Raw genomic sequence first — 23,836 nt, forward strand, 5'->3', positions numbered from 1 at the left:
CCTTTTTGTAGGAGGAGCTATCCAGTGCTAAAACACCTCTACTCCAAGACAATGAATTAGGATGTCTGTGGATCGCTTTTTCTTTTTAAAAGGTAAAACCAGCCAATCCTAAAAAGGTGGGTGGGACAAGAACTGGTGAAGCGACCAGAACGAACAAATTCCAAGAAGTAATTGATAAGCTACATCTAGAGTGGACTCCCATTTTTTTTTCCTAGCTTGATATGGCAATGCTAGGCTGCCTTTGGGGATGGAGAGAAGTATCTGTGTGTTCCAATGTGCCCTGTGTTTGATCATAGGCTTTATTATTGATTTTTTTTTCTTGCAGGACTCAGCTTCGCATACCACAAAGCTTTCTGAGAAAGATAAATGGCTACTGGGTAGCTGTATGCATAAACTATTCATATGAATAATTTTTTTGTATTTGTACAATAAATTTTTTTGTAGCAACTGGCTTGCATTTTGAGATGTATCAACATCTATGGCATTTGTGAGTTCCATACCATTATTCTGACACGAGCCTCTTGGGCCTTTCTTGAAAAACAGGGTTGAAGTCTATTCCAGTGTGCATGTTTCATTGCACAATTTACCCAGAAGTAGACATAAAATGTAGTCTTTCTAAATGTCATCTGTATAGTAATAAATGTCTACAGATTTCAGCACTGTAACATTTGCAGTTTTCTTAAGAAAACAAACAAATCTTATAATTGGTAAGAGTTGCAGTTTTGCAAGCAAACTGATGCAGATAAGTAGATTGAAGTACTCTGCTCCTGACACAACACACAGAGCTTTGTTTAAAGACATTTTACTATCTTAGGATACATTGGAAATCAGGTTAGACTGGAAAAATATCCTGTAACATTCTTCACTTGTTCTAGCAGCAAGTCATTGCTTTCTTGTAAATAAATAAAAATTCAGGCTTGTAACTCCCGTCCCCCCACAAAAAGCCACCTGTGATACACCAAAATACAGCTAATTAAAATACTGAAGCTGCAATGGCAAAAGTTTGCAACATGAGGCATGATTTAACCTGTTAGCCAGGAGTTTATTATGTAGAAAGATAGAATAAATGCAACTTATTACAAATCATGGTGAGGGAAATTGCCTTGTAGGCCAGATGTAGTTTGATGTCATAGTTATCCAGGTAAGGCAGACTTTAGAAGGATCACCCATAACATCTCTTGTGCAAGCATGTTTTGCCTAACACTCAAGTTTCCTTTGGAGGATGCAGGTGTCCTGGTGTTTTAAACAATGGTTAAATAAACTTCTTAAAAGGAACATGCAGTGCAGAGACTCATGTTGTAATTGAGATTTCTCTGGGTAAAGAACAGGACTGTCATAGTAGCTTGTGGTTAGTGCAAGTCTGTGAGATGACATTAGTTATTTGATAGATGTGCACCTACCCATGAGGAGTCCCTTCTTTATGGAGATGCCCCAAATGTACTTAATATAGCATGGGATAAATGCTTGTACTTACAGAGACTAGCTTGTGGCTCACTATCAAAGTCAGGTCTGCATAGCTCAGTAAGACTTCCAGGGTGGTAGAATTCAGCTCTGTGCCCCTTTCTGAGACTTAGAATAAATTATGCAAATATACTTTGCTAACATAATACAGGTCATAGAACTAAGGTGGGTTCCTTTGCACAGTTTCCTGTCTCAACCTTGTATATAGTTTCTGAGTAAATATTTCAAACACCTGCAGTAGTCTGTACAGCCAACATTGGGGATAGTTCAGCAAATGGAGGAGAAAAGACATGGTTTCTGATGGTGCTGAGAGCCAGTCCTGGCTGGTGCTGAAAAGGAATTAACTTAAAACTTGGTAGATTACACTTGCCACTAGTGCTGATTCATGAGGAGTAAATATGGCTAATATGCTCTCCGTACTGGCCTCTCCACTCAACATCTGGAGGGTACCAGGCTCTAGACTAGAGGCTGTGTAGTTTCAAAGCTAGGGAAGGCATCCCTTGTAGGTTCTGGTGGTGTTTGTCCTGGAGCCTCCTAGCCGTGTCTGTTTAACATTCCCATTTCTACCTCCGCCCCTTTTTAAAGAAATTATAAGAAAGGTGCCTCTTGAGTGCTTGCAGGGTTCCTATTTTTTGTCACAAACATAGCCCTAAATGGAATTATACAAAAGTTTCAGTGAGGTATTTCAGTGAGGGAGCATAGACCAGCACCATAACCCAATAAATGCAAATTTACCTTTATACAATAAGGTAGTTTCTGCACATATTAGTACAGCTTCTTTATCCTCCATTCAGGCAAGCAAGAACTTCAAGGACACATTTAACAGTTGGGGTGCAAAGCAGGGCAAGTGATGGATATGGCCAGGGGAGAGTGTTCTGATGGCTATATAGAGTGGGCTGGAGGCCCACATCTGGTTGGCCACTGGTCTTGAGCATCCCCACACCCTCATAGCTGTGCTAGTGCGGGAATTAAGTGCTTTTAAGTTCAAAGGCATGACATTTGTTAAATTGCAAATACATATATATGTTCAAATGCCATATGGCTTGCAATTTTAACGAGCTCTTACATTTGGCTTGTCTCAAGGTCTGGGGCAGATGCTGCTTGAGCTCCCTTGAAAACTACAGGGTCACTTATTTTGGTTCAACTGGCTCCGTTCAGTCCCCCATGCTTGTGTCCACCAGAATCTGCTCTGTTCAGTCAGTGGCATTTGGCTGCTGGTTGCGTGGTACAAGGAATACCTCACCATCAATGGTGAGCTGCAGCACATACTCTTCAGGGGAGTAGGTGTTCCCAGCTTCGTCACGCAACATGCAAAAGACCTGGTGGTAGAGAGCCCCCAGCTTCTGCTTGGTGAGTGCCAGAGTCCTGTTAAACTCTCCACGGTCCCGTAACAACCTCTGCCGCTCAAGGCCTAGCTCCTCCAGCTCCCGCTCCAAGTGCACCAGTGTCTCTAGTTTGCGTTTACGGCAATTTTGAGCTGCCACTTTGTTCTTGCCACGTCGGCGGATGTCACGGATCAGAGCCAGCTGAGGCTCACTCAGGGGGAAGTGTGACACCAGCTCATTGAAGTCATCCACGGGCAGATTGATGATCTTTTCGACTGGGAAAGGGATTTTCATTGCTAGGGCCCGGCGTTCATCCCGACTGCCAGCCAGTTCAGCCCGTGGACTCCGCCCCTTCTCCAAAGAATGTTCCAGGTGTGGATTGGGAAAGGGCAACTCTGGCACAGGGGGCAACATTTGGTAGGGTGGCACATGGTCCATGGGGTACAGAGATGTATACTCTGCCCGCTCCAGCCCCTCTGCTTCTAGGGACTCTGCATCACTGTAGTTAAGTGACAAGCCAGAGTCCGATTCAAAGTCCTCCTGGGGCTTGCAAGGCCCTTGTGCTCCGTAACAAATAGTCAAGTCTCTCTCCAGCACCATCCCTGGTACCCCTTTACATTCGCTCATAGTGGCAGAACCTGGAGGCTCAAGGGAGGATGAGATCAGCATGCCAGTGTAGCTGTAGACAGTGCAAGGGCCTGCTAGAGTTTCTTGGTATGGACGCTCATACGCTGGAGCAGGATGGCTGTAGCTGGAGACTGAACTTTCTCCCATTCCTGTGCATGGCCCGCAGCCGGGAGGTGGCACAATCTGTTGTGCGTGACCACATAAAGCAGGGTCATAGCAACTCTCAGCTGGCATATCAAGGCCCTGTAGGAATGAGAGAGACAAGCTGAGCAGGGGCTAAAACAGTTCAGTTTTTGCAGAATACTAGGATGTGGAGGCACAGTTGAGGCTTAGGAGGAGGGAGACTTCACTCTAGATAGAGATTCAGAAGTAGAACTTCGAACAGAACACATATACCTGTTAAGCTTGATTTCCACACCCCCAATAAACTCAGTTTAACTCGTTAGATTGCAGGTGTTCACCTACTCCTTCCTGTTCCTTTTTAACAGAGGCTTTGGTTTCGTAGTAGCTTTATCTAATAGTTTGCTCTCCCCAGTCATCTATTTACCCAGCATGTTGCTCTTTGATGAGTAAGAGATGGTGTTCCAGACTCAGCACCCCACAATCCCAACCATTTTTCTACACATTTGTACTGCCTCCTGCTGCATGCCACATTCGTTTGAGGTGTGCAGGGGAGCTGAAGAGCTACTGTGCAGGTGCCTGCCTACCTGGCTGAGATGGCTGGATTGATAGCAGTCCCTCTAAGAACAAAAGAGTGATTCATCCCATCAGACAGATCTCCCATTGTGCACTATCTCCCCCCACCTCGCTTCTCCTCAGGGTCAGGCGCTGAATGGGGCAGTGTTGGGAGAGCCATGATTAAAGAGGCAGCTGTGTGCAATGGATACCTGCCACCCCGCCTCTGGGACTTGGTCCACACCTCCACAGAAGGGCCGAAGCTCTCATATGTGCAGTGAGACACTCCATCAGGCAACTTTGTGTGGCTCTCTTCGCATTCTTTCCTGGTCCATCTAATATTTTAACAGCTCAATCTTATGCAAGTCAACCCAGAAGGAAATCCCACTTAATTCTATAGGACTTACTACCAGGTAAAAGGGGGAAGATTGCAGTCTTCCGTCCAACAAGGCACTTTCTTCAGTGGTACGCCCAGTTGTTTTTCTCTCTCGATGCAATGTTTAGGGACTCTGTAAAATGCCCACTGAAGTCTGTGTTAAGTCCTTGGAAGGGATGGGCACGAAGCACTCTGAAGTCTACATCCAAGGCTCACTAGGGACCAATCTAAATCGCTCCCTTAAATGGTGAATGCAGCTGGTGAGTGCCAATTTAAATGAGCCCAAAACAGGAGCACCAAAGCAAGAGGGAGTTGCTCAGAGGTTTGCAGAATTACTAATAATTGTATGGGTTTTTTAAAAACCCTAAGCAACTCCCTTGCATCAAAACTGCCCAATAGGGATGAGTATTCAAAAGCTTGGGGGGGGGGGAGGTTGGAATGGAGGACAGTGGAATGCCCTTATTGAACAAAGTGGCTGGCTGTTTCCCTGAACAGGAGCACTCCTTTTAGGGGATGAGGATATACTGCAAGCATTTGTTGGAGGTTCCACTTTCTGGTTTTATAATCTCTATAACACTCTATGTGTTGTGCTTCAGTCTCTTATTAAACCTCTTATTTAGCCTCAGCAGATGAAAGATGAGCAGAAAGCTGAGAGGGATGGGAAAGGAAGAGATGGGTAACGTGTCACCTTTCACCTGGGAGACATTTCCCCTCGTCCACCCAAGTGCCACAACCCCTTAGGAACAGTAACAAGGAAAAGCATCTCTCAATGTGTTGGTTAAGGGCTATTGTGACAGCAGCAGCCAAGTGACCAATCCTCTCTCTGCCCTCTCCATTATGACACCGAACTCAAGCACTGGTGGACTTTTTGCTAGTAACAGCAATTGTAAAGTGTTCATGGAACTTTGCATACCATATCTCAGTAGCACAATGGCCCTGTAAGGTAAGCCAGTATGAGTAGCTCCTTATTGAAGGTAGGTTGTGCATATGTTTCCTTGTCATCTCTGGCCAAAGAGATTTTGCAGGTGAAATAATATAAATGAGCAGCAGAAATAGCCAGAATGCAGGGGAAGAGGTTGCTCATCAACCCCCACTCTCTCTGTTGGAGCCTTTAACAACTGCATCTGAATATGAAAATGTATAGGCAGGGCACGTGAGAGATCATCTGCAGGCTCAAGGAAATCCAGTTGCCATTTTTTCCACTTGGCACTTTGGAGGAACTGGCTGTTGCTTATATTATTTATGAAAGCGTGACTCTACCAGAACTGTGCATCATGTTTGACTGATATTTTAACATAATATCACCCACAGTTTTTCTCTGATGTTGTTTGGGTTGTTTTTAACTGTTTTTAATTATATGTTTTCAAATTGTTGTAACTTGCCCTGGGACCTTTGGGTGAAGGGCGGGTAATAAATTCTGATACTACTACTAATAATAATAATAATAATAAGTAGCAGCAGCAGCAATTGATATGGGTTCTAGCAACAAAGTCACTGCATGAGTAGAACAACTTTTGTTTGCCCAGCAGAATTTCCTCTCCCTTCTCCCCTGTGCACCCCCCTCAAATCTGCTCTGGGTTTCCCCCCAGCCCTCTGGAGAATATTTGGGGGATCGTGGAGAGAAGAGGAGAGGAAGATCCCTTCCACTTGCACAATGAGTTTGTTAGATTAAACCCAATGTATTTTAATGATCAACATTGTCTACTTTATAATTTAAAGTTTATAATGTTAGTTCTATCAAAAGTGAATTCTTTATTTGAATTGTCATTATGTTTTGAAATGAATTGGCATTAAACTGTTGTAATTTTTATTTTTGCTGATGAATTGCTGTCACGAGCTGCTTTGGGCATAAAAATTGTAGTAGTAGTCGTAGAAATATTTATTTATTAGATTTATATCTTACCCTTTCTCCCGGGAGGAGCCCAGGGTGGCAAACAAATGCACTTAAAACATTCTAAAACATCATAAAAACTGACTTTAAAATATATTACAGCAAGACATCCTTAAAAACATATTAAAACAAAACATCTTTAAAACATCTTGTTTTAAAAAAGCTTTAAAATCATATTTAAAAGCTAGCAGTACTAGTAGTAGTAGAAGAAGTAGTAGTAGTAATTAATTTCCTGTATCCTCCAGCTCTTGGAAAGAAAACAATTGTCTGACTCTGGTCCTGTTCTAATTGTTGCCCAGAAATACTAGAATGCAGATACAGCAGCCTTTGCCAAGCTGGTGACCTCCAGATGTTTTGAACTACTACTCACATTAGCCCCAGCCAGAACATTGGGCTGACTGGGGCTGATGGGAGCCGCAGTCCAAAATACCTGGAAGGAACTGAGACAGTGTCCTCTCTGGCAATGGGAGTGAGAGATACAGTTTTGCTCCTTGCAAGAGAGAAGCGCAATAATTAACATGCCCTCATCTTCCTTCTTTGTCACTTCCATCCCCATCCTTTTGCTACCTGCAGCAAAAACCTCCTCATAGCTACTACTTTGGGTAATATAAGTGTGCCATCATCTCCGTAAAATTGTCCCAGATCAAAATGGTCATCCCCATGCTTACCTGCAGTTCTGAGATGGACAAGATCTCTTGCCATGTGAGCTCCATCTCTCCCTGGGAGCCAGGTTCTCCCCCTGCTGGTGTATTGTACAAGGGAAGGAAGGAACCCCGAGCCCATCCTTGCTGGGGTGGGAAGGGGGGCATTTTGTCAGGCCTGGGCCCCCCAAAATCAGCCGTGGCAGCAAAGTTCTGCAATGCAAAAAAGAGAAATAACTGGGTTGGATGGATTGCAACCATTCCATATTCTGAATTATTATTATTATTTATTAAATGTATATCCCACCCTTCCTCCCAGTAGGAGTACAGGGTGGCAAACAAAACACTAAAAATACTGTAAAACAACTTAAAAACAGATTTTAAAATAAATTAAAACAAAACATCTTTTAAAAAAAGCTTTAAAAACATATTAAAAAGCAATTCCAACACAGACTGGGATAAGGTCTCTACTTAAAAGGCCTGTTGAAAGAGGAAGGTCTTCAGTAGGCACTAAAATGACAACAGAGATGGTGCCTGTCTAATATTTAAGGGGAGGGAATTCCACAGGGTAGGGGCCACTACACTAAAGGCCTGCTTTCTATGTTGTGTGGAATGGACCTTCTGACAATGCTGGTCCCAAGCTGTACAGGACTTTGTACACTAAAACCAGAATCTTGAACTTGGCGCGGTAGCTCTAATGGGCAGCCAGTGCAATACTTTCAGCAGTGGGGTGAAATGTTGGCAATACCCTGCCCCAGTGAGCAGTCGTGCTGCTGCATTTTGCACCAATTGCAGCTTCCGGACCAACCTTGAGTGCATGGACAACAGCGATTAGGTTATCCCGGTCCAGAAACGGCTGCAGCTGTCTTTCTAGCCAAAGCTGGTGAAAGGCATTCTTAGTCACTGAGGTCACCTGGGCCTCTAACGACAAAGTTGGATGCAGGAGCACCCCAAGACTAAAAACCTGCACTTTCAGAGTGAGTACAACCCCATCCAAATCAAGCAACTGACGAATTATCCGAACTTGGGAACCACCAACCCACAGCACTTGCTTCTTGCTAGGACTCAGTTTATTGGTCCTCAACCAGACCACCACCAAGTCCAGGCACTGTCTAGTGCTTGCACAGCCTCTCCTGATTCAGATATTACAGAGAAATAGAGCTGGGTATCATCATGTACTGCTGACACCTCACCCCAGATCTCCTGATGACAACTCACAAGGGCTTCATATAGATATTAAACAGCATGGGGGACAAGAGGGTACCCTGCGGCACCCCACACCACAACTGCCAGGAGGCCGAAAGACAATGAGCCAATTCAATTATCTGAAAAAGACCCTGGATATAGGATCGGAACCACTCTAAAACAGTGCCTCTCATTCCCATCTCACCAAGTCAGGTCAGAAGGATATCGTGGTCAATGTTACCAAAAGTCACCAAGAGGCCAAGTAAACATAAAGGGGTCGCACTCCCCTGTCCTTCTCCCGATAAAGGTTGTCTGTCAGGGTACCAAGGCCAATTCAGTCCCATAGCCAGACCAGACTGGGATGGGCCAAGATCTGTTTCATCCAAGAGTACTTGAAATTGCTGCGCCACACCCTCTCAATCACCTTCCCCAAGAAGGGGGTATTTGCGACCAGGCGGTAGTTGTCACAAACCAATGGGTCCAGGGTGGGCTTTTTCAGGAGCAGTCAGATCACTGGCTCTTTCAGGGCAGCTGGGACCACTCCCTCTCGCATACCCCCTTGGCAAACTTTAATAAGCCAAGAAAGACAAGGGTCGAGAGGGCATGTTGCTGGCCGCATCGTCGAAAATGCCTTGTCCACGTTATCAGGACACATCAACTGAAACCAATCCCAAGTTGCAGCAGATGTTGCACTGGACACTTCACTGGGGACTACAGTAGATGTGGATGGGATATCAAGATTGCTACGGAGGCGTGCAACTTTACCCTCAAAACTCCTTGCAAATAATTCACAGTGGGCCTCCAAAGGATCTAAAACTCCATTTGCTTGAGCTGACGTCAGCAGACCCCTGACAATATGGAAAAGCTCCACTGGATGGCCACTTGAGGATGCGATGGTGACAGAGAAGTGGGCCGCCCTCACCGCCACACAGTAGGCATGGATATGATGTTTTACTCGTGCCTGATCAGCCTCACAGCATGCCTTTCTCCACTTGCTCTCAAGCCGTCGTCCAGCCTGCTTCATTGCCCTTTGTTCACTGGTGTACCTAGGTGCAAAGCAGACTCCACAATGCCAGACAGCACGCTCAGGGGCAACTGTGTTAAGAGCCTAACATGACTCATTGTTCCACAGTGTGACAAGGGCTTCAACAGGGTCACCTGCTCTATCTACTGGGAACTTCCTCAGGGCATTCAGAAATCCTGTGGATTCCATTAGTCTTTTGGGTGGACCATCTTAATCTTGCAGGCGAGGATCGGAGCTGTAAGTCTAAACTTCACCAGAAAGTGATCTCACCATGACAATGGGGTTACATCCACCACCACCTCCAGAACACTTCTTCCTCCGTCTGGAGCAAAAGCCAAGTCAAGGGTGTGCCCTGCCCTATGTGTCAAGCTGGTAACACCTTGAGAGAGCCCCATGGTCATCATGGAGGCCATGAAGTCCTGAGCCGGAACACTAGGGGCAGCCTCAGCATGGACATCAAAATCACCCAGGACTATAATTCTGGGCTTCTCCAATACCACAGCTGAGACAGCCTTTGTCAGCTTGGTCAGAGAAGCTGCTAGGCAGCAGGGGGGGATGGTACACCAGCAGCAACCCTAGTTTACTGTCTCCTTGGCCTGACATAAGGTGCAGGCCCTCACAGTCAGCTGGTGACAAAGATGGAAGTTCTGTAGACCACAGCAACCCCTCCCCCCATCCCTGAAGCCTGTGCTGTTGTTGCACTGAGTATCCAGGTGGGTAAAGCTGTGTCAGATCAACTCCTCCCATTTCACCCACCCAGGTCTTGGCAATACACACCAAATCAGCACTCTCATCCATGATCAAATCATGGATGAGTGTGGTCTTATTGTGTACCAGTCTGGCGTTAAATAACAGCAGACACAAGCCAGTGGGCACAGCAGATGAGCAACCAGGAAATCATCCATGGAAGGAGTGTTAGCAAGGAACAAGGTGTAGATACCCTTGCTTTCATCTCCTATGGTAGCCCATCATCTCTCCATGGCTATACCTCCCTCATGATCACTGCAATTGGGTTGGCATCACCCATGTCCCTCCTTACTAAGACTCCTCCTAAACACCTGATATGGACATAAGACTCCATCAACAAAATCTACCAGTTATCCCAGTAGGCCTCAGAGAATTGGGAACAATCAGACCTACTCAGTATCTTCACACAGGGCAGATCTCCTCCCCCCCCCCGGTCTCACACCTAGGGAGAGCCAGCCTTCTGCCAGTTGCAGACTCTCGCTCTGAAGGCATCTGGCAACTTCCTCCTATCATTCAGTTCACTGCACAGGCTCTCACCCTGCACAGGAACTACACATGCACCTCATGCCCTCCCCACTACCAATCTCCTCTAGAATGGTTTAAAACAAAAAAGAAGGGGGTAGTACCCTCGTGCTCAGGAGTCCCTAAGGGGATTCCCAAGGAACAAAGCCCTTTGGTGTCACCCCTTCGGTGGCAACCCAACCAACAGCAGACCCCCCGCCCAAGGGCTGCTGAGCTTTTATGCCCCCTGACCCGGCCAGGAGCTGATGCAAGGGGCTGCAAGATTGATTGCAGTCTTCAGGGTCAGGCAGGGAGTCCCCGTCCTTGTAGAACTTACCAGGGACCTCATCTGTCTCAAGAGACAGCAACCAAGAGGAGTATGCAAGCAAGCAGCTAGAAGCTCAGGTACTCACTCCCAGGACAAGTCTTCTCCAGTCCCTCATAAAAACATGGGAAACAGCCTCATACTGAGTCAGACCATTGGACTATCTAGCTCAGTACTGCCCACACTGATTGGCAGTAGCTCTACAGGATTCCAGACAATGGTCTCTCCTTAGTCCTACCTGAAGCTGGGGATTAATCTTGGAACTTTCCACATGTAAGCTAGATGCTTTACCACTGAGCTACAGCCTTTTCCCAAAAGGCACTCCCTCCACCCATGAGTTACCAGGATGTAGAGCTTGATTCTCCAGCTCAAAATTAGAAGAGAACTTGCTAGTGATGGTTTGTGAAACTGACCAAACACTGGACACCATGAGGATGGGGATGGGAGAGAACGTATTGGCCAATGCTATTGTCTGTGTTATGTAGTCTAATAAAATATTATCCAAACAGCTATTTTGACTTGACTTTTGCCCAGGTAGGCTTTCTGTTCTGGTTTGCATTTCAGCTCCAAGGTTAGCCTCAATAAGTTTTTAAAACAGATTGGATCTAGACTCAGGGCAGCTTTCAACAAAATAATTGCACAAGCACAAGGATTACACCTAGTGCAACAGGACTTTCCTTCCTCTCCTCCCTCTGTGTGGACCCTGAGCCAACCCCCAAATCTGCTCTGGAGGGTTGAGGGAACCCCTCAGAATAGATTTAGGGGGTGTGGGGGGAGGAGAGCAAGGGATGTTCTGTTGTACAAGGAGAAATTCTTGCGCTGAAGGAACCAGTGACCTGGTGCTATGTTGAAGTCAATTCAAATTAATTCAAACTAAGTCCCATTGAAATTGATGGGACAGGTTAGTCACAATTTAAGTCCAATGGATTTCAGTAGGTTGCAACTTTAGACATGTCTACTGAGAAGTCCCACTCAGTTCAGTAGGACTTACTCCCAAGTAATGATGTATAGCACCGTTGAGAAACAGTCAAAAGCAAAAGTTACCATCACAACATTTACAATAAAACAATTCCATAATTAAATCAACGGTCAACCCTTTAAACTCCATAAAACAACAGCTCAATCCTAAACAGGTTGACTCAATTATGATGCACTGAATTCAATGAGACTCCAAAGTAATTGGGTGTACATGTAACGCTGGGGTAGGAAATAATTTTCATCCCAAGGGCCACATTATCTTGTGGGGAGCCTTCTGGGGGCCACATGCCGGTGATGGGCAGGGCCATATCCCAAAGTAGAGGCACCAAGGATGTGACTCTTACCTTTGTATTGTAGGCTGCATTCCAGCCAAGCAAAAACCAGAGGTTTCTACACACATACCTCTTTCCATCCTCCATGCAGGCAGCTAAAAGGCATTACTGTTGAAGGACACATACCAGCCAGGCAAAAGCATTCAAGGAGCAGGGCCAGTGGGAGGCGGGAATGGCCTGGGGAGAGTCTGGAGGGATCAGCCCCCAGGTCTGAGGTTTCGCACCCTGGTTTAGCAACATAGCTTAAATATTCAGCTCAGGGCCAAACTAGATGTAACCAGAGCCGAATACACCTGAAATACACAGACATACAGGAGTGCTGACTATTCAAGGTCAGAGCAACAATGAGGCCCAAACACCCTGGGCTCCTACTGGGATAAAGGGCGGGATATAAATATAATAAATAAATAAATAAACCAGTGGTGCTACTGGGACAAGGCTTCAGGTCAGAGGTCCAGGGTCGCACCAAGCAGAATGCGCAGGAGAGCCCCCAGATGCAACAGGGCTGGCAACCACATTCTAAAGTAAGGGTGCTTCCAGATGGGAATGTAATAGTACAATCTGGTCCATGAAATTTTGCAAACTGGTAGTTAGCATATATAATAAAAACATATATTAGATTTTTATCCAGATTAAATGGGAAAAAATATGGGCTGGCATCATGTGGACGCTGAAAAAAACATGGATGCACAAGTAGCACTTATAATAATAATAATAATAATAATAATAAAATTTTATTTCTAGGCCGCCTATCTGGCCGAATTAACGGCCACTCTAGGCGGCGTACATAGACTAAAATATAACATAGAGTAAAATATAACATATAATATAAAACAACAATAAGTATACTCAATCCAAACCTACCCCCATCATACAAAAATTTAAACTAAATTAGACAGAGGTCTCGAATGCCTGCCTAAAAAACCATGTTTTCAGTTCTCGGCGGAAGCCTGTCAGGGAGGGGGCATGGCGGAGATCATAAGGCAGAGTTCCAGAGGGCGGGGGCCACAATTGAAAATGCCCTCTCTCTGGTCCGCACCAGCTTAGCTGTTTTGACTGGTGGGACCGAGAGAAGGTCTTGGGAGGCTGATCTCGTTTGGCGGCCTATCTGGTGATGCTGAAGGCGTTCCTTTAGATAAACTGGACCAAAACCGTGTATCCCACAATAAACACCCATCTGGAAGCACCCTCAGGGAAGTAATAAATATTACCATCTAAAAGGGGCAGGGGCAAGAGACCGTTAAGTCCACAATCTAAAATGACCCTAACTTCACCACTGGACCCAACAGGCCTGGTCAAGGCACTGTGAAATGACTGCATGCCTTAGCACATTTCCCAGAATCCTTTGCAAGGCTCAGGGGTTTTGTGTCAGATGTTTCTTGGCAGGCACATTGATGCAGGAAGTATCTGGAAGGTGAACACTGGAAAAGTACTGGCTTGTGCATCAAATCCATTGCACTGTGCAAAGGTACAACAGTGAAAAAAAACAGCAATTGTTTTGGAGATTAAAAAAATAAAACCTCCGTTCTCAGAATACATGGAAAACATGTAATGAGCACCAGGACAGAGTGTGGGAAAAGAGACTGAGGCTGTGTACACACTCCTGTTTAATCTGCATCCAGTGCGCTCCCACCACTGGTTTGGGAAGCGGTGTACACAAGACATTAGCCACAATCCATATCTATCCTGACACAATACTGCGTTTTGATGCATTTTCCCCCAAACCAGTTTCAGTCCAAATTGAGAAAAAGAACAACCTAGCTACATTTTAACACAGCTCAAGTGTTTGGAGACCCCAACATTTCAAAAAAGAAGCAGGCTGCAGGACTGAGTGGCAGCCAGAAACCTTTGCTTTGGGGTTAATTTCCCAGAATCTCCCCCCCTCCCCCGCACGCTCCATTTTGTACTCCCAGTTTGGCATGGGTGGGACTGGTCCATCTGGTCCTTGATAAATCTACCCCATGTTCCTCTCTGGCCCTTACCTCAGAGCTGGCTCTGTGAATCTGCAGCGTGCAGCTGCCTGGATCAGACATTCATGAAGCCACAAGGGTGCCCAACTCTGTTCCTGCAAGAGAAAGATAACAGCCCTCTAATCAAGCACAGTACTTGCCCTGGAAAGGCTGCAGGGGCAGGTTTGGCTCTGTATCCATGGACCCACTCATTGCTGGTAAGCATCATACCAAGAGAGTGAGTACAGACCAATACAGACAGCATGAACAGGTAGAGGGCATTAATCTCCCTCATGTTTTGTATAGTAAATTGAATTCTTGATGTTCATTTTTAATTTATATATTGCCTTTCCACATTACTGTACTCAAGGCAGTTTACAATCCAGTTATGCAACAAAGACACCTTGCCATCCTTTAAGAATTCAAAGTATAAACCAAAAAATAAGCAATTAAGAAAATTCAAGAATCCATTTCACATCTAATATTATGAGATTATATCAACAACACATCAGCCAATAGCAAAACAACATCACTCTCATCAATTACAACAAATCATTAAATTACAAACAATCAAGGCAATGTCAGCAAAAAATATAATAAAATGCCCACTGACTGGTATTTTATTCGTTTGTTCATTTATTCAAAACATTAATACCCCATTCTTCACTTGGAAAAGTACTCAGAGCGGTTTGCAAATCAATAAAAATAACACAGTCCATGCCCTCAGACTTGTAATCTGAAAAGACATGGCACAAAGAACAAGCAGATAGGGAGGGAAGAGGAAAACAATCAAACTCGGGCACCAAATTCTTAATGTTACAAAGTTTTATAATTACCAGCTTGCATGGAAACAGGTCTTGACAGCCCTAGAGAAAAAAACATGGCAATCCAGTCTTCCTGGAAGCAACTGTAATGGAGCTGGAAGTTCTTAACCATACAGCAGGTACCCTCCTCAGATGTTATGGAGCACAACTCCCATCATCCGTGATCATTGGCCAGGATGGCTAGGGCTGATTAGCCACCCTGCTGTATGGGTTGGAGCCTTGTCCTTGGCCTTCTGAGGCCTACCTGGGATCTGCTCGCTCCTTGTTACTCCCGCTGTGTGGGGGCCCAGTTGATGCCATCTTTGTCAGAACAGATTATGCTGCTGCTCTTCCTCACAGGGCAGGTGAAGCTGATGGCCTCTGTGAGGGGGAGAAGGGGCCCAGCCCTGCTGGTAAGAATAGCAGCAAGTGGGGATGGCAGTTCCATATTGTCTGCAGCTTCTTCTCCATGCATATTCTATGGGGCTAAGAATCTGGACTCTTTCAGACTGTGCCTTGATCTTACCTCAAAACACTGAATGGGTTCTACAGAGATTCAGTCTATCTCGACACTGGTTGTAAATGCACTTGTCACTAGATCAACACGTTTTCAGTAGCCACACCTGGAAGGAGAATGGGTTGATCTGACGATCAGTTGTGAAATCTCTTTGAAGCTGAATTTTTTTAAAAAAGCACTCAAGCTGCTCCCACCAGGTTTTACAGTAATAAGGAACAGGGTTTGACTAGTATTGTGTGACTCCATTTTCAGAAGAGAGGTGGAGATGCACTGGAACTGGCAGAACAGTGAGTGTGTTTCTATCTACAGTAAAGATGGGGAGCCCAAACCCCCCTTCCAAAGGGTGAGAGGAAATGAGGGCTGTGCACAGACCTCCCAATCTGATTTGTTGCTCTAATTTGTACATACAGATCAGGCCCAATCTGGTCTGGACAGATTCAGACCTGATCCAAATCCAAATCTGGATCACAATCCAGATATTACAAATGTCTGGAAATCGCGTTGACTTACACTACAAACCCAAAATGGCAATAACTTTCTTTTTTTTTTTACCTAGGGACATGAAATTTTGAGACGTGGTAGCTGCTCTGTAGGGGACTAAACCTACCAAGCTGCAGGTGGATAGCTCCAGGGATTTTCATGCTAGCCACTTTTAAAGGATAAAATGTTTTAAAGTTAAAATGGATATAATGGTTTTGGTTTTTTACACAGGGACGTGAAATTTGGCAACATGGTAGCCCCTATAGAGAGAATTAACCCTGATAAATTTGAGGTGGGTAGCTCCAGAGGTTTACATGCTAGCCACCTTTAAAGGTTAAAATGTTTTAAAATTAAAATGGACATAGTGGTTTTGGTTTTTTTCACAGGGATGTGAAATATGGCAACATGGTAGTCCCTACAGAGGGAATTAACCCTGATAATTTCAGGTGGGTAGCTCCAGGGATTTTCATGCTGGCCACCTTTAAAGTTTGCTTTTTCCAATAAAATATTGTTTTTTAAACATACTATGAGTGCTCAGTCCTGCCAATTCTCATGCCCCTGTGTTTCCCTTACTTCCAGGTTTTGAAAAGAATTAAAAGTTTTTAAATATTAGGCTTGCAATACTATACACGTAGTACACTATACATCAGGCAGGTATGGGCTAGCAGCACCATGGGGATAATATGCACATAGGGACATGAAATTTGGGAACATGGTGACTGCAAGAGAGGGGATTAACCCAAATTTCAGGCAGGTAGCTCCAGGGGTTTTCATGATAGCCACCTTTAAATTTTGCTTTTTTCAAGAAAGATTTAAAAAGAAAAAAGACCCTGCCATATAGGGGCGGACTGCCAACAGGGAAAAATACTGTTTAATATTAATAGCATTCATTGATTAGCAATTGGAATTAGTTAGTTAGTTAGTTAGTTAGTTAATATTGAATTCAGAAATCTGTGGCTAAATATGCCCACAAGGCTTTAAATTCTTAGAACAGAGAATAGAACAGAATAGAAGAGAAAACAGAGAACAAACTTTTTTAAAAGAAATGTAAATAAGGATGGGACTGGGATTGACTGGGAAAGGCTTAAGATTTCTCCCCTTCCAAGCAATGTGATTGGAAAGTGTTTGGTGGGGTGATAGCATCCTAGCCTTCCTGCCTCTCTCCCTACCCTGGTGTTCTCCTTATATGGTGATGTAATTGCTTAATTGCAGAGATAACCTGTCTGGGTTCATTAGAGATTGTTTTGAGCTACTGATCTGTCCAAATCTCTACAAATCAATTCAGGAGTAGCCAGTCTGCTCTGTAGAGATTTGTAGCTGCTGCAGTCAGATCTTGACAGGATATAAATTGGCCCAATTTGGTTTGTGATATGTACAGATCCAGGACACAGCCCTAGAGGAAATGTTGAAACTATGTCTGGAGACATACACGCACACGCTAAAGGCAGTTTGTAAGAGGGATCATGATACATCCACTTATCCTACTATTGTGTCTGAAACAGTTGTAGCTGGTGCACCCGCAGAAGCTAGCAAAAGGGGCTCCTAGCCACTGTGGTCACCTGGGCTCCAGTGACCGAGATGACTCCAGGAGCACCCACAGACTACACACCTGTTCCTTTATAGGGAGTGCAACCCTATCCAGAGTAGGCAGACACCCCAATTCCCAGACTTGAGAACCACTCACCCACAAGGCTCCTTGGGATTCAGTTTCAGTTTATTGGCCTACATCCATTCCATCACTGCATCCGGGTACTGACTCTGGATTTATTTATGTATTAAATTTACTAAATTTATCTACTCCCCTTCCTCGCAAAGGAACCTATGGTTGAAAGCAACAAGCGATAAAACAATAAAAACATCTTAAAAACATATTGCATGCCCATACCTGACTCAGATATAACAGAGAAACAGAGCGTGTGTGGGGGGGGGGTCATCATCATATTGATGGCACCATTTTCCAAATCTCCTCATGGCCACCACCAATGGCTTCATATAGATGGTAAACACCATTGGGGACAATGTGGTACTCTAAGGTACCCCACAGTATAATTGCCAGGGAGTCATGACATAGTTTCCCAATGCCACTCTCGAGAACCAGTCCTGCACGTAGGATTGAAACCCCTGTAAAACAGGGCCTCCAATTCCAAACTCAGAGACCGGTCCAAGAGGATACTCTGGTTGATGACATCAAATGCTGCTGAGAGATCCAGGAAGACTAGCATGGTCACCCACCCTCTATCCTTCCCCTGATAGAGATAATCCATCAAGGTGATCAGGCCTGAGCCCGGACTTGAAATGGGTCTAGATAATCAGATTCCTCCTAGTGTACCTGGTTAAGCAGGTTTTGCAGGTTTTGGGACTGTTTCAGAAACCTATCAGCCTCTTTGACAAGAGGCAATAGTAAAACAGCAAAAAAAAAATAGTTTGTGTGTGTGTATATAAGAACATAAAAAAATGCTGCTGGATTGGACCAAAAGTCTGTCTAGGACCAACATCCTGTGTAGTATAATGGTTAGAGTGTTGGACTTTCGGTGGGCAAGACCTGGGTTCAACTCCCTGCCTGGGTTGGTCCCTGTACCTCAGCCTACCTGCCTTACAGGGTTGTTGTGAGGTTAAAGAGCCAAACCCCATCATATACAACACAACTCTGAGCTCCTTAGAGGAAAATATAATGGGAGAAACAAACATACAGAGGCCAGTCAGATGCACCCGAGAAGCCCACCAGCGGGGCAGGAGAACGAAAGCCCTTTCCCATTATTGGTCCATAGCATCTGATGTTCAGGGGCATAGAGAGTGGTATTCAATTCTAGTCCTACTCAGAGTAGATCCCTTGGAGTTAATGGTCATGACTAACTCAGGTTCATTAATTTCAATGCATCTACTCTGAGTAGGACTAGAACTGAATACCATCCTTTTTTGTGCTTAGGAAAATGATGGGAAAATGTGTTTAAAAGTGTATAATGAACAAATGATTAATGGGAAGACATGTAAACACACTGCAAGTAAATCAGGATGAATGCTCATTGTTGTATAACCTCCCTGCAAACAAATCTGTTCAGTAAAGTCCAGATGTAATATAACCTCTGTATAAGCCTTGTGCAAGCAAATCAAAATGAGTGCTCAAGAAATAGACTGCTTTCCTATGCTCTTGTGAACAGAGACCACCCCATAAAATGGCGATTCCCTTTTTTGAGTCATGGAGTTCCTAACCTTTTTTCTTTGAGTCACAGAATCCTTTAAGAATCTGATTAAAGCTATGGACCCCCATAAACAAACAAACAAACAAAATGTGTTTTATTCCATTGGAAATTAATTATTTTTGGGGCCCAGTTCATGGACCCCCAAAGCCCATTCATGGACCCCAGGTTAAGAACCTCTGCATAAAGGGTTAACTCCCACAGCACAACCTGGCCTGCTCCTACAATGGCAGCGGCTGGAGTAACAGTGCTTCTCAGAGGGCAAGAGTACCTGCATGCACACTGCACACATGTGCCAACAGTCCATTTTAGTTGATTTATGAACCCACAAAGACAACGTAGAGAAGCAGGCTTGTTGTGTATGGAGTGCAACAGCAGACCTTAGACTGGGTGTCAGTCCAGAATGGAAGAGCATCATTTAGAGTTCTGGCTTCTTCAGGGATAATAATCAAAGGCTGATAACACGGGGATGCAGTTCTTTCTGGGGTCAGGTGAGGCAGTCGCCCTTATCCACAGAAGAAGAATCATTCTTTAAGCAGAGCAGGATAAAACAACACAGGGATCCCAAGATGAACCATATTCTTGGTCACATCATGCATATGTATTCCACGGAAGAAGACAAAACAACAGCAACCAAGGAATGCAATACTGGCTGCAGGATTTCAGAAAATCTCAGGGTTCTTTGTTTGTAAATTATTCGGTCTTATGATTGCAAAAGTATGCTTAAAAATAGGTGGGCGGTGAAATTTCAGAAGCCTGAGGAGCTGTTGAATAAGATTTCCTGTGGTTACGGGTGGAGACGTACCACTCCCCTTGATTAGCAAAAGCAGATTATGCAACATCAGACATTGTGTGTGTGTGCACTTGTATGGTCTCACATGGAATATGCACAGTCCTGGTTCTCTTATTCCCCTTTGATCTATAAAACCACAAACCTGGCTACAATCTACCTCGCCATAGTGGGGAAGGCTCTGATCAGGTGACTGTGCATGTGCTTGGTCTGCTGTCCAGGCACTAAATATTGATGGGCAACTTCAAGGCCCCTCCTGCTCTCCTCTCCTAGGGTTTTTGGTTTTTAAACTGGACTTGGACAAGACTGCCCTTCAAACACAGGATGATTTCAAAGAGAAGATTGTCCTCAGTAAAGTAGGACACATGGCCACCTTCGGGGGGGGGGGTTGCCTCCAGACAGCTGCTATTTTTAGGAAATTTAGGTTTGCCCAGTTAAAGTGGATTAAAGCACTCGTTGCCTGGTGCAACAAATCTATTTTTAATGGACTTTTTGAGGTTTGGAAAGTGACAGAGAAATGCACTGAAAAGTGTGGGATGAAGAATGACTAACAAGAAGATTTTGATGAACGGCAAGTAAATCAGGATGAATGTTCACTGTCATATAACTGCCCCATGAACAAATCAGAATGAATCAAGCATATCAGGATGAATGCCCAGTAGACAGGTGGTCTGGAGGACCCATAATCCTGACCATCTTCAGCTACATATATAGCATTCTGTTCCTCGCCTAGACTCCTACAGCTGGGGACACGGCTGCTGATCTCCTACCTTGTGCAGAAGTTATAACTTCTGAAAAAGTAATCACTGAGCAGCTGTAGGCAGCATTGAAGAAGCTCCGTGCACAGAGCAGAATATGAGTTCTCCATGGGCATATCCAAACTAGAGATTTAGGGTGTGTACACATGTGGCCTTTGAAACATATGTGGGTCATTTTCCCTAGAGCACTTCTGTACATAGCACTTTGCAATTGTACACCCCTTCCAGCCATAATGATTGTTCAAGGGGCAGCTGCTATCCATGCCAACTGTATGCGCTGGCAGGCCAGTTTACCAAGTAGAGCACATTGGTCTTCTCTACTTCCCTCCCCACAATTGGTGTTTCTACGCTCCCTGACTGCTGTTGGAAACGACATAATGCCCTGCTGCAGCTGCACAGGTGCAGTTCCACCCACTTTTTTATTATTTTTTGCGGGTCTTTAGAAAGTCAGGATATGGAAACAAAGGGACTGGAAACTGGTGTACTGATATACTGATACACAGTTTATTCCCTGTTTTTCCGTCTCTTGAGTGATATACTCGAACGTATCACAATTGCAGCGACTGCTTCTAAGCTGTTCTTGAATCTTTTCCTCCCCTCAAACATCAAGAAGATTGAGGATTTCTTGTGTTTCCCATGAAATGCCTCTTCCTGCCCCATTTACCAAAATACCATTGTCCTCCATTGCAAAAGCAGCAACCCCCAGCTTTACCAGAAAAGGAAGAGAAAAAGTAACTCCCATGTGAATGGGCATGGAAGTGTGAGGGAGTGACATAGCCCTGTGATGTCAGAAGGTCTGGCCCAACAGGAGGTCACCTGAGGAAGTGCTCGCTGTGTATACACTGAGGCCACAAGCGCTTGAGAAGTGCATTCTCAGGACAAAACAGATTGTAGCTGTTCAAGCAAAAAGCGCTTTAGATCAATCAAGAGTGTGGGACAGGGATGACATGGGGATGACTTCGTGTGTACAGCACCCCAAGAGTGCACCTGCATCCTGCACTGAATGCCCATTAACACACAGTGTGTACAGAGCCTTAAAGCAATTGTGAAAGTGGTTTAGGCTGCAATCCTAAGGGTAGAAAGCACTTACTGTTCTGCCAGTTCCAATGAGTTTCCACCTCTCTCTTCTGAAAGTGGGGGCATATAACACTAGTCAAACCCTGTCCCTTTTCACTGTAGAACCTGGTGGGATCAGCTTGAGTGCACTTAAAAAAAAAAATCTGCTTCCAAGAGATTTTGCAATTGATCAGCAGATCAATCTGTTCCCCCTCCAGGTGTGGCTAATGAAAATGCTTTGCTCTGGCGACTAGCGTGTTCATATCTAGTAGAAAGCAATTTAACTGCCGTATCCAAAGCCTTGTCAGGCTCTTGCTGCCAGGGAGAAGTGCTTCTTCCATCAATTTTTTTTGTTCATGGTTGCCCTCATATGGGGAAAAAAATAGGAGAGGAACATGCCACGGGGATTCTGATCTTTTCTGTAAATGTAACTATAGAGTAGCTCACAGCTCACTTACACAACTTCTGTTGATATCAGTGGGACTTAGTCATGGTGGATGCTGCTGGATTTGTTGCACTGTTACACTTTTTTCTCTACCATCAGATGCCCAGGGATGCAAAACGACAACCAGATGCACATTGCAGCCCCTTTTGTTTGGGAGGCATTGCTGTACCTGGAAAGTCATCTCCCCAGTTTGGGAGCATGTCAGATGGCTGAGATCCAAGCCTTTTCTCAGCCCTTCCCCTGACACACACACACACACACCCAAATCACTCTCAGCATGCCCTGCTTTATGGCCCTACTGATGTTGGTAGGGCCAGGGCTGCAGTGGAGAAGGGGGAACTAACTTCAGATCTCCCTCTCTGGCTTCTGAGCTCTTGCTCTCTGATGCTGGAGGGGGAATCTGGTGTATCCTATGATGGTGCCTGGAATATCATCCCAGGGCCCAATGGATTATTGCAGCCGTGATGGCTTAATAGCACCTCCAATTAACAGTTTGTTTATTTGGTCTTACAGATTTGGTCTTACATATACATGAAAGACATTCTTAGGGTAGAAACACGCTCACTGTTCTGCCGGTTCTAGTGCGTCTCCACCTCTCTCTTCTGAAAATGGGGGCACATGACACTTGTCAGACCCCACCACTTTTTACTCTAAAACCTGGTGGAATCAGCTTGAATTCTTTAAAAATTCAACTTCAAAGAGATTTTGCAACTGATCGGCAGATCAACCCATTCCCCCTCCATGTGTGGATAATGGGAACACTTTGATCTGGTGACCAGTGTGTTCACAGGCTAAAAGTGGTTAGAACGTAAGAACATAAGAAGAGCCTGCTGGATCAGGCCAGTGGCCCATCTAGTCCAGCATCCTGTTCTCACAGTGGCCAACCAGGTGCCTGGGGGAAGCCCACAAGCAGGACCCGAGTGCAAGAACACTCTCCCCTCCTGAGGCTTCCGGCAACTGGTTTTCAGAAGCATGCTGCCTCTGACTAGGGTGGCAGAGCACAGCCATCATGGCTAGTAGCCATTGATAGCCCTGTCCTCCATGAATTTGTCTAATCTTCTTTTAAAGCCGTCCAAGCTGGTGGCCATTACTGCATCTTGTGGGAGCAAATTCCATAGTTTAACTATGCGCTGAGTAAAGAAGTACTTCCTTTTGTCTGTCCTGAATCTTCCAACATTCAGCTTCTTTGAATGTCCACGAGTTCTAGTATTATGAGAGAGGGAGAAGAACTTTTCTCTATCCACTTTCTCAATGCCATGCATAATTTTATACACTTCTATCATGTCTCCTCTGACCCGCCTTTTCTCTAAACTAAAAAGCCCCAAATGCTGCAACCTTTTTCAGTGGCTTTCCCTGAAAGAACTCTGATTAAAAACAAAATCATTTTTGTTTTTCCCCAAAAATTTGCTTTGACACATCATCTAACTTTCCCGCAAACAGATCAGAATGAATGCTCCTTAAATAGCCAGGCTTGTCTAATCTCCCGGCAAACAAATTAGGATGAAGCTCAGTAAATAGGAGCTCCCACCGACTCCCTACATGAGAAAGATAATACACAAAGTGGAAACTGGTCAGGAGTCCCTGCTCATCCAATGATTCCAAATTGCCCCTCTGAGAAAAGCCCACACAGTGACAGCAGAAACCTCTTAGATAGCCACATATTTGCTCACTTCTGCTTCTGAGGTGGCTGAACTGTGGAAGGCACTGAACACTGTCTACCTGGCCAGCATCATGGAGAGGACCAGGAAAGCCT

The 23,836-nt window shown here is 44.8% G+C and overlaps 1 protein-coding gene across 7 annotated transcripts in view; it reads right to left on the reverse strand.

Moving 5' to 3' along the window:
• Positions 1–737: 737 nt before the first annotated feature.
• The window catches only part of NFE2 (nuclear factor, erythroid 2), a 34,012-nt gene continuing 10,913 nt past the window's right edge, over positions 738–23,836 (reverse strand). For 3 of the 7 annotated variants that reach the window (XM_061615104.1, XM_061615105.1, XM_061615110.1), the window contains 3 exons: positions 14,071–14,153; positions 7,024–7,209; positions 738–3,656 (listed from right to left, as the gene is read on the reverse strand). In XM_061615104.1, the coding sequence (XP_061471088.1) occupies positions 2,655–3,656; positions 7,024–7,209; positions 14,071–14,121 (1,239 nt within the window). In that variant the 5' untranslated portion in view covers positions 14,122–14,153 and the 3' untranslated portion in view covers positions 738–2,654. Of the gene's footprint in view, positions 3,657–7,023; positions 7,210–14,070; positions 14,154–14,873; positions 14,944–15,366; positions 15,464–17,521; positions 17,718–23,836 lie in introns of those variants that run through there. The other 4 variants (XM_061615106.1, XM_061615107.1, XM_061615109.1 and 1 more) reach the window with 3 other exon arrangements.

Source organism: Rhineura floridana, chromosome 3 (genome assembly GCF_030035675.1).
Source record: "Rhineura floridana isolate rRhiFlo1 chromosome 3, rRhiFlo1.hap2, whole genome shotgun sequence".
NCBI classification, from domain to species: Eukaryota; Metazoa; Chordata; class Lepidosauria; order Squamata; family Rhineuridae; genus Rhineura; species Rhineura floridana.